General features: G+C 39.8%; 1 protein-coding gene across 7 annotated transcripts in view; it reads right to left on the reverse strand.

Moving 5' to 3' along the window:
* Window positions 1–12,213, reverse strand: part of LOC128743682 (high affinity cGMP-specific 3',5'-cyclic phosphodiesterase 9A) — a 360,716-nt gene that overhangs the window by 51,000 nt on the left and 297,503 nt on the right. For all 7 annotated transcript variants that reach the window (XM_053840308.1, XM_053840310.1, XM_053840309.1 and 4 more), the window contains one exon: window positions 11,566–11,891. In XM_053840308.1, coding sequence (XP_053696283.1) covers window positions 11,566–11,891 — 326 coding nt within the window. The remainder of the gene's footprint in view (window positions 1–11,565; window positions 11,892–12,213) is intronic.

Consider the following 12,213-nt stretch of genomic DNA (forward strand, 5'->3'; position numbering starts at 1 on the left):
TTGATGGGTTTAACTGTTCAGCTGAAATTGCCGGTCATGCTGATGGTTCGGATAGGCGAAAAAAACAGCATTCAACCGCCTTCGAGTGCGATGCGAACAGGTCTGTTCGGTTGAAGAATGAAAACGAACAAAAATATAAACATACGAAGTATAAATTCAGAAGAACCGTGATTCCCGGATGCCATGATAGTGGCGAGTCTAACTGATAAGTGGGTTATGAGTTCAGTTTAACTATTCCGTTGGTCGTTATGAAACAGCTTCAAATGAAAAAAAAAACAATCGTTTGCGGGTGTTTCAGTTAAAGAAACAGATAAAAAATGACTTTGTGGCTACGAACAGGAATATTACATTAACAAACATAAGGTTACAGCCCATTTGTGATATTGGTGAAGTGAAAAAAACAAAAAAAATGTTTTTGGAGCATAACATTTCTGTTATTTGGTTAGAAATGAACTTCAACCTTTTACTTGACTTGACAATCCTTCAATTTTTAGTTTGAAATTTATTTGCAGAATGTTAATGAACAAACTTTTGCATGCATTTTTGGTTCAAAATTGGGTCTTTAAATTGTTTTACTCCTATGATTCAGTAGGTAAGATTTATTTTTGAAGTCTTAAAGTTTTTGACAACAGAAAAATATAATATTTCGGAAGTGGTTCTCTATTTTCGATACCAACACCAGCGACAATGATCAGTAACTAAACACAGAACCACGAGGACCAGTTTCCCGATCAAATGACAATAAAAAATTTTTTAACAGGATGAGTTTTAAATAACAAGGTTTTTATAACAAAATTTCCTTCGCGCTTTGTTATAAACTTGTAACAAAATCAACTCTAGACATATCACAAAGCTATCAAATGGTGATACAATTTGATCTAGTTTATATCAAGATGAGTCATAAAAACCAGAATTCTGCCGTGCTTCATAACCAAAATGTAGCAAAGCATGTTAGAAGTAACGGAACGAGGTAGAATCTCGATAGATAGAATTTTTAGTGTCGCAACTTTTTCTATTACATTTATAACAAACTTTGATAAAAATATCAACTGGAGTTACAATTCTGTAACATTTTTGCTAGAGTCATCTGATCGGGTTCCCAGTTCCAGTTATCTCCTTTCTAAATTTACCATTAGATTTTTCTAACAAAACTATACTCAACTCTAAGAGCAACAATTTAAAGCTTTTGTCACATTATTACCACGTAAGTGTTAGACAACAAAAGCAATAGCCTAAAATTAAAAAAGAAGAAAACTTATCCAATTTAATTCTACTATGTATGTTTTATTATCGACAGATACATATTTCGTCTACGACTTGCAGGCTTCCTCAGTGTCTGCAAGTCGTAGGCGAAATACATATCTGTCGTGAATAAAATATACATAGTAGAATTAAATTGGATAAGTTTTCTTCTTTTTTAATTTTAGGTTTCGTATTCTACTAAGACGCTCCAAAAAATTCAGTCAAAAGCAATAGGCTAACGTTATAAGAACAATGGCAGTTTAGCTGTCATATATGTTTCAAAACAAAATATAGACGTAAATAAAACTGAGCAAACGGATAGAAGTTATAAATGCAAGGCACTCAAAGCAAAATTCTATGCTGTTATTATTATAGTAGGATAGACGCTCTATTAGTTGCGCAGCTAAGCATAATTTAAAGCACGCATAAAAAAATATGAGCTTGTCGTTTACTCAATAACGATAAAGCATAGAAATGCAGTGCAGAATACAGCATACACCCAGGCAACATTACAATAGATCAAGAATGTTGTGGTCAAAGTGATAAGCCCATTCAAAAAAAAACATAATTTAACCTCTTTTTTCTTGTTCATTGCAGTTATTATTGTCGGCGGTGACTAGAGATCCCAAATATACGAACTCATCAGCTACTTCTAAACTAACCAAACTCGTGACTTTAGTCATGACCTTGAAATGCGGTCAGGCATATATTAATATTTTTTTTTTGAAACGATGATTCTACAATTGATGAAGGGACGGTAAGGGAAAGTAATGAAGAAGGATTTTTTCCGGGAATGAAGGGGAAGGGTGAAAAGGAAGGAAGGGTGGAAGGTGGGAAGGGGGGGTAATAGGTAGCTATGGTTAACAAGTTTTCGTTGTGACTCCTATCTTTTGTCCAATGCTGGAAGGTGCATGGGTCGAACCAAGCTGTAATCAGAGATTATAACCGGATTTGAACCCACAACACCTGCCAGGGCGTGTCGCTCACTGGTACCCGTGTACCTTTGAACCACAGAGGCGCTGGACTGTGGTCCATTACTTTCCCTTACTTTCCCTTACCGTCCCTTCATTAATTGTAGGATCATCGTTTCAAAAAAAATATTACTTCTAAACGTTATATTTTGGTTTTTGACGCATTGATTTGTAACCCTATCCTCCTAGAGTCCTAGCCACCGTTTTTAATCTGGCGTAGATTGCTTCCGCTGTCCCAAGGTTTCTAGTAACGATGTCGAGGTCGTCTGCGAAGGCTAAGAGTTGGCTACTCTTGCCAAAGATCGTTCCTCTCGTTTCAATGCCCACTCGCTGGATCACAGCTTCAATAGCGATATTGAATAACATACAGGATAGTCCATCCCCTTGTCGCAACCCTCTGCGCTATTTGAAGGGACATGAAAAATGTTCTCGCGCATTATCTGCCATAGCTGTTCGCGCTTGACTGTATCGTATGCTGCCCTTAAATCCAAGAAAATATCATGCGTGGGCACGTCGTACTCCCAACATGTCTGGAGGATTTGTCGAAGAGTAAAAATTTGTTCCGTAGTAGCATGGGCCCCCATAAAACCCGCCTGACCCTACGAATTCTCTTGCTATTGAAGATAGACTACGAAACAAAATCTGGGAGAGCTAGGATCGCACGTAACCCGGCTAACATTTTCGTACGTATATCAAAGTGAAAAATGAGAAATATGTACCGATATCTATCTTGAAAAATTGCACTAGTAGATGCATGAAACCAGCATATGCGATATACGTACCTACTGCAGATTATTCGTAAACAATTCACATTCATAAGTATTTGTATACGATGAGATCTGACTCAACATGATTAGTTCCATAATACTATACAATTCTGTGATGAAAGACGTATGTAAATCAGTCGTCATCATGTTGTACGATTGAATATAAACTAGGGTGCGATTTAATAAGCTTTGTATACGATTTCGATTTTATTTAGAGTCATTTAAGATAATTTTCATATATTGATATACGATTTGTGGTTTGTTGGGAAACTGGTTAGTATTAGTACAAGTTACCAATAATTCACATGAATGTTACATGGAAAGTGTGATGGTCGAGAATTACCTATGTTTTCACGTTAACTTGACGTGCCGATTATTTTGCCTGAAACTACAACAAATGATCGAGTTATTTGAAGCGTTATGCAGGAAAAACAATCGCAATCAGTGTCCTCAAATGCTACGGAATCACGTTTCACCACAATCAGAGCAAAGCAAAGCCTTGGATTATGAACGGCATTAAGACTTGACCCTTCTTTATCAACAGACTTTGCAGTCCGTTATTAGAGCATAGGACAATTCCGGGGCTAGAGAAATGTTCCTTCTTATTCTAGCAGCACCACTCAGCGGAGATTCAGACATACGACGACTGGCTTATTAGACCAGCATCGTACCTCGAAACTAACTGGGCGGTTAAACAGGAAAACAGGCAAACAAAATTTGATTGAGTTCTACAAGTAAGTTATCTATTTGGGTTGAGAATTTGATATCTCAGACCAAGTAGATAACTTCGTCCAAATGAGGAGATTGCATCATCTAGTAACAGAGGCAAGCGAAGAAAACCGTAGAAACCGAGAGAAAATTTCCCAGTTCGAGTCATGCAGCACAAATGATCCGTGGGAAATACGACGGTTTGCAGTATCAAAAGACTGGTAACTGATAATCTCTCAAAAGCTTCAGAATTACAAAAGCCGCTGACAGTAAAATGCCGTTCAAAGGTTTTCAGCAAAACAGGGTGAAACTAATTTTTCAAAAAAACAATACAATATTATATATTCAGCAAACTAGAACATTTATCCATGTTATTCGCTATCGAAGAACCTCAAACGAAACCCTCCACCCTCCACCACAAAAAAAGCTGAATTTGGAGCTGCTCAGAGGAAGTAAGTATGGTATAGATACTTAAAAATTTGCGGTTTATGATTAAGAAACAGCCCAACATTATATTGATGCATATGATATAGATATTCAATGCCATCGACATTTCAGTGATTTTAAACGGATCGATTATTATTATTTATTTATTTATTATATATTTATTCCATCCGACGAATTGTCTTTATGAACTATCTTTTTTATCTAAATACAAATCGTAACAGTCTATTTTTAAATTCATTGTTTGTCATATTAAAATCAAAAAGGTGCGATACATCGTTAAAAACATCCATCATCAATCGAACAGGCTCATTTATGGTATAAACTTGTCTACCCAACGGAAGTCTCAGGAACTCTGCACGGCAAAGCTAGTACCTGGGAACGTTCAAATCAATGAGTTCAAGAAGGTTCGATGCATCAATATCACCAGTTAACAGTTTCCTAATAAAGATGGCCTTAGCTCGTTTTCTTCGCTGTTTTAGAATTTCCATCCCAATCATTTTTTGAACGACTTCAATTCGCGCGGTATTGGAGCTGTGATAAGGGTCCCATATTACTGGAGCGGTTTCCAGTAATGGTCGAACAAGACTAACATATAGACATTTCAGTGTATGCGGGTCCTTGAATTCTCTGGTAACTTTGCTAATAAAACCGATAATATTTTCATAGTGATTTCTAAACGCAAGACTAGTGTCTAGAGTCACTCCAACATCTCGAACAGTTTGTACTCTGTTCAATTGTTCTCCGTTATTAGTATAGTCAAATGCTAAGATACTCTTTTTACCAGTGTTGGGCACCGCTAATTCGCTAATTCGCTAACCGACCAATCGAGAAACGCTAGTTATACTTTATAATTTATACTCAGACTAGCCGAATTGTTGCGAATTCCAAATGAAGTACCACAGTTTATTTTAAAATTAATAAACTGTAAAGCATTTTATCCATCATAATAGGTTTTAATCTTAGTTAACCCTTTATACATTTTTTATTTTGCTTCTATAATTATATTGATGTCATTATAGACGCAAAGCAAATATTTTTCGTTGGTGGCAAAATAATTGCCACGGCCTTATAAAGGGAATTAAGAAAAGTCGTGTATTAAATACAAATGAGTAATAATTTGTACAGTGATAGATTACAATGCAAGTTGTTGCGATATGTTCAAAAATAAACAGTGACTGTTAATTTGCAGTTTGCTATTAGTGATTAGCGAAATTTCCACGATTATCGAGCAAATTGTATCAGTTAGCGAATTAGCGAATTAACGGTGCCCAACACTGCTTTTTACGGTAGAAGCTAATTGTGCAACACTTAGCGATACTAATTTGCATTCCATTGCCCTACACCACTCAGCAAATTTGTCAAGTAAAGTTTGGAGGAAATGACAATCGTCAATGCTGTCAATAACTTTGAACACCTTTAATTCGTCAGTATAGACTAAACGGGAGTCATTTCCAAGACAACTGATTGCATCGTTAATGAATAGCGTAAACAGGAGTGAGCCTAAGTTGCTACCTTGTGGCACTTCTGAACTGTTAGTAAACCAGCGTGAAACGGACCCATCATTCTTTACCGCCAACTGTCTTCCGCTCAAATAAGAACGAAACCGAGCAATAAACGCAGGAGAGCATCCGATTTTGTTTAATTTTGCTAACAGTATCGAATGGTCTACTTTGTCGAATGCTGATTTGAGATCGGTATAAACCGAATCGATTTGTCGCCCGTGTCCAATGTTACGAAGGCAAAAGGATGTGAACTCGCATCGGTTTATCGTAACACTTCTCCCAGGAAAAAAAACCATGCTGGCTCGTTGAGATGTAATGCTTAGTTTGGTGAAACTACTTCGATACGATGATCTCAAGAAGCTTGGAGCAGGCACAGAAAAAGGTAATACCTCGGTAACAGCGTATATCATGCTTGCTGTATTTTTTATGTACGGGAAACATAAATGAAGCTTTCCAGCAGGTTGGAAAAAGACATATCTATGAGGTGCATTAACGGTAAAAGCAGTTGAGAAAAGCATTTTTTTAGAATGCACGCAGCAATTCCATCCGGTCCTGGTTTATATGAAGTTTTCAGTTTTTGTATAGCATTGCTCATGATTTCAGGCGTCACTCCGAAGACATTGACAGTGTTACTCTAAATATACTCTAAAACGTCTCCGACGATGCCGAAATCAGCGTGGAAGACTGAATTAAAGAAAGTAGCAAAAAGGTTGCATTTATCAATCGTCGTGCTAGCTGTACGTTCATCCAGGAACATTGACCATCGTCAAATCCTGAGTCTTTCCGCTTGGATTTTACAAAATTCCAAAAGGACTACCTTTTGGGTTACGTTTAAGATTTAGTTCCGTGGAGGCAACATGGCGTTGATAAAGTAAGCAGTTTAAGCATCGGTAACGGCGGCTGGCGTTGTGAAACGACTATTTTTTTCTGTAGCGTAGCTCGGGGTTAGACCATAACGGTTTCTTTGGAGGTTTTTGGACAGAAACGTACATTGTGAATGCATGCTACTAGTGAGGTAGCCGACTGCAATGTTGAGATACAAGCATTCGGTTACATGGCCCCAGGAGATTTGCGACAGATACTGGCTTAACTGTCCAAAGTCAGTTAAGTTTTCTGAAATTAAGCGCTTGAGCATCAAAATCTTGGTCAACAACCTCCGATGAAAAATCACGGTTTTTGAAAGGATTCATTTGTCGCATGTTGTTGGAGCTCATTCCATCTAGCAATGCTGTATTGGCGTGAGTTAAAGTTGAGGTTTCAATTTCAACGGAGCATATGTGGCTCTCAGAACACAGCCAGCGAAGGCCAGGTAGGTTGAAATCCAACCTGGTAGATTAATAGCACGTAATACGCGCTGTCGGTAATCAGTTCCTCACAATCGTATGGAAGATTTGTGACTTCGTTGGCGGTAATTTAACTACTCGTGTTATTTCCTTCCTACTAATTCGTTCCTATGACACTTGTGGCTGATGTAGACCCAAGTAACCAGTGAGCACTTAAAGCAGCAGAAATCTAGCTTTTTATTGGCCTGTGGTGCACACCTTATCGTGCAGCCTTGATCTACATGCTTATAAAACGCTATTAAAAGGCCGGTTTTGGCGAAATATAGAGCCGCATTAGAGCTTGGAGATTTACAAATGTCATAAAACGTAACGCCTGTTGCGTAACGATTAATCGCTAAGCATAAAAAATGGAAAAAATATATGTTCGTCCTTTTTTATCTCCCCTCTCTGTTATCCTTATCTTCTGTTGATGTTTCAAGATTGCTTTTTTGTGATTTTTTTTCTTTGGTGAGAATTGAACCGCCAATCTGTCATTTACACTCCCATATGTGGCTTTGCAGGAATAGTGCAACGCCTTTACCAGTTGAACTGTAAACAGTAGTTGAGAGTCAGCTGCCAATAGCTCCACTTAAACTACCGAAATTCTTCACTCGGATGTTTGATTTGCATAGCAAGGTGACATGTAGGGAAAGATTCTATTTTCCCATTTCTTCTAAAGATCCAATTTTGAGGGAATTACCTTCCTTTTATTTTGTTTTTATGTGGTGGCATGCATATATTCAACAGAAATGTTGATTACATGTTATCCGCTTGCATATTCCACATATATTGGCCTAGCCAGCGTTGCTGATGTTGTTCAGGGTCTGCGTGAGAAAAAAAAGAAAGGGAAGTATTTTTGCTTTTGTCAACACTCACGCGTTAACAGTTCGGCACGAAATTTCCTGTAAGTGCGAGCAGCCTACGAAATCTCTTTCACTGCTGGCATCGCCAATTCATGTTGATGTTTGTTCTAGCAGCGGTGCAGGATTTTACATGAGACAAAAAGAGAGGGAAGCATTTTTCCTTTTATCATCACACATTCGTGCACTGTTCGCAAAGAGATTTCTTGCAAGAGTGAGCAACGTTCAAAATCTCTTTTACTGCCGGTAACGGCAATAAAGCACGCTTAGAGCATCTAATCAGCATTTCATAGTGCTTCAACTAACTTTTAATTCAGCATTGAGAATGCTATTCTAAAGCTGCTACGCATTGACAAGGCTGAATTATATCTGGCAGCATGCAACTTGCAAATATAGAGCAGTTTTCAAGCTTAATTCAGTGCTTAGCGGTTTCTTGGGGAGGATTCCTCGGTCTCCACCCAGCTAGCATTTTCATGTGTATACAAAAGATAAAAATCAGCGTTACGTACAAATATACACACTAATAAATCGTATTTAATTCGCAAAACTGGCATGGCCGTACTATTTTGGAGGTGATATACGTGATTAGCAATAATTATAAGTGTTCTGGCTATATAAGTATTTATTTATGATAATACCCGATTAAGCGAAGGAGATACAACGATGCATTCAAGCTGGAAATCGAGCCTATTTTTCCATCCGCAAGACGCTTCAATCATAGAGCATACGCCGCCACACAAAGCTGACGATGTACAAAACGCTAATCAGATCGGTAGTAAGTCACGAATGACCCAAGCTGTTAAAGTGACTATAATTAAACAAAAAAAATGATCGGTAGTGTTCTTGAGACAGTAACCTTGCTTACGGAAGACATACGTGCACTTGCCGTATTTGAACGAAAGGTGAAAGCGGAGAGTGGCGGAGACATATGAATCACGAGCTTCAGGCACTACTTGGAAAGATTCCCATCATTCACCTGGCAAAAGTTGGGAGACTACGGTGAGCCGGCCACGTCGCAAGAATGCCGGACGACCGTGTTGTGTGCGATCTATTCAAGAACCCCACCGGTACCAGGAATAGAGGGGCGCAACGTGCTAGATGGCTCGACCAGGTTGAAGTCGACTTGCGTTTGTCGAGACGCGCAACAAATTGACGACAAGTGACAGCCTACGACTGTCTGCCGCAAGAGCACAGTCGGATGGATTTGGTCATAGATGACTACCATCGCAAGTTTTTACACGAAAACCGAGAAACTGTTATAAACGAGCTCAAGCAGCGGTTCCACGTGCCAAGGTTGCGTACAGCCGTCGCACGGATTGCTGAGAAGTAACAATACTGTAGATCGGGAAAGGCGGATAATTCTATGCACTTGTTTGTTCAAACGAGCTGTCCACCTGGGGGTTTCTTATACGTTATAATACGAGTTCTGCAAGCTGGCGATTCGTCCGATTCGGTCCACCTTACTTACCGAGGGGCACATTACGAGATCTAAACCGGCCGTGAGTATCGAGCAGATATCGAAGACATGCATGAGAATCCGACCGAAACACTCACCAATGCGAACACTACGGGGGGTTTCAACCCGCCTTCAGCTCCACACTTCGGCGGGAGTTGGGAGCGACCAGTGCGGAGTGTCAAAACACCGCTCAACAACCGGTCCAGCGTACGGAGGCCGTTTAGGTTCAGCCCTTACCATCTCATACTTCTGAGCTCTACTGGAGTGGTCCAACCGCCACAAATATTAGCAGAAGCCACTGATCGAATTTACCCATAATTACGCACCATTCCAGATGGCACGAGGAAAGTTGGCTGCTTAAAATAGGAGACCTGGTGGTTATTGTGGACGAAAGAACTCGCAACGGTTTGATCTGAGGTCGGATTGCGTCCGTTATTCCGGGACGCAACGGAAGGATGTGCAACGTTACGGGTCGGGGAATGTTGAGGGCGCAGCCAAGGACGCGTTAATCCCTCGGCCGACCTACAGCATCTCTGTGAAAGTCAATAGTGACAGTTCGACGGAGGGACAGGGAATTACAACAAACGATAGAAGGCCTAACTAAAAACAAGTAACGTGTTCAGAACACCAACGCTACGTGGTTCTCTAAAATTTATTGAATTTATTAGTCTACTGGTAATTATACGAATTTCTTGTTGGATTTGCGGAAACTAAATTGTAAGTAGTCATTTGAATATTGAAAAATAAAAGCAATTATGGCATTCTAGCTTAAGGAAACGACAACATAACCTCAACACCTTTCTCTTAAGATTACCAGAAAGAAATCCAGCAAAGGGAGGGGGAGGAGTTGGGGAGTCTTATAAAATAAAATAATGCTACCATAAAATTTTGATCATTGAAAGACCAAATTGATGAAAACCCAAATTTTCACCTCGCTTCAGCTTGCAGACACACCATTTGTTTATAGACTTTAAGGTGCCGTACGATTCAGTTAAACGCAATGAGCTGTGGCGGATTACGCTTGAATATGGTCTTCCAACAGAACTGATCAGGCTGATATGTGCTACCCTTGATGGTTCAAAGTCAAGCTAGTCTGACTAGCGGATGATACTCGTTTGTGACGTTAGATTGTTGGAAGCAAGTTCAAAATATAATATGTGAGATATTAATTGTAATTTTACTTTCATTGATAAAATTAAAAAAGAGCTAAAATGAGACGTACTTTAAGGTGGCAAACTAATAATGCCATTTGTTCATAGTATATAAATTATAATTCGAATTGAAGAAAGTCATCCCATTTCGATTAACGGATTGGCGTGAGACGTCCCAAACTAAAATAACCTTATTGGCACGAAGAGGATCAACAACAGTTGGTTGCCTTTGAAATGAAGGCAAACACCTAGTCGTTAATTTCAATAATAATCAGCAATAGCACCAATCTTCTCAGCCGTACTAACCGGAATAATAATTCTCCTTAATGGTTGATGCGATTACACGCTACTCTAGTGCCGGAATAATACATCAAAATGCATCGCATTCAGTACTCCTGGCTGGTTTTGCTTGATGATCCATTTGCCGAATGCAATCCGAGCCCAGCTATCGTACATTGTAGCACGTGCGTTAGAAATTCAAACTCAATCCTTGCGAAGGAATATTTTGCACGCCATAAGTAAGCATCAGCATTCCGTTCAAACTCGCTCACACTCACTTTGCATTATAAGATAAACTATACGTTACCCTAGAACGTCCCGTCGCGTCGTCGGTTGAATGCTGCAACTGCATCGAAAACTACCCGCAAGGCTCACATGCAAATTGCGAACAATACCGAGATGGCGTCCATAAGCCTCTTATCCTGCTAGCAGTGTCAAATGTATAATTCATCGAGGGTGGGCTGATGATGGTAGTAAGTGCGCTAACCCTTTCGCGGACCGCGGAAACTAGCCGCAGGATATAATACTACTAATCATTATCGTCGTGAAAATCAAAATCAAAAAAAAATCTTCCTTTTTTCCAGCAAAAATAACCAAAAATAAACTAAATTTGATGGCAAAATAATTGCCACGGTCCACCAAAGGGATAATGGTGTCCAGGAAATGACAGTGACATTTACTTCGTCCTTGCGAAAATGTTTCATTTTTACCAGGGCGACTCTTTATTACGCCGCCCATTCTGTGCCACAACAAAAAATCAAAAATGGTATAAAAAATGTGACTATTTCTAGCATCAGAGCTCTTGTATCCTTTCCGATATGCAAAAAGCGAAACAAGCTTTCCGACGAGTAGGTACTCACCATTTGTGCCACGCAGAAGCAGTGCCGATAGTTATGAAACGGGACGTCGTTGTAGTGCTTGTACACCTCGTACAGCCACTCACGCAACGTTTCCCGCGGAATCTGAAACTTCTCCAGCAGATTCAGCTCGAGGAACATGGTCTGCATGAGGTGGATCACATCCCAGTCTTCCCACTCGTAGGAATCGAACGCCGGCAGCCGGAGGGCGGCCTTCACTTCGTCCGACAGGGTCGTATCGGCAATCTCCAGGAAGCGCTTCTTGACGTCCGTATGCTTCGGTAGGCTGGTTTTCCGGTGGGGTGGACCACGGGGTCGACTCGATAGACCTGCAAGCGAGTTGGAAGGAACCGAAAAAAAAAGTCAAATGAGGACGGTTAGCGATGGTTTATGGAAAATACACCCCTAGCCTAACGAGGCCGGTTTCAACTTCAACATATTTGTGTTGCTTCGCTTCACTAAAATAAATATGTTTATCTACTATCCCGGTGAAACGGATGGGCTATAAACGGCACACCGGGATCAGCTATGCTAAGTGTAGTGGGTTTAATAATTAATTTTTCATGTATATTTTGCATAAATAAGAGGTTCACTGACCAAAAATGACGCAAACAAAAGCACATTTTGCTTTTGCACAGGCTGCTGTAAATT

This window comes from Sabethes cyaneus, chromosome 3 (assembly GCF_943734655.1).
Source record: "Sabethes cyaneus chromosome 3, idSabCyanKW18_F2, whole genome shotgun sequence".
NCBI classification, from domain to species: domain Eukaryota; kingdom Metazoa; phylum Arthropoda; class Insecta; order Diptera; family Culicidae; genus Sabethes; species Sabethes cyaneus.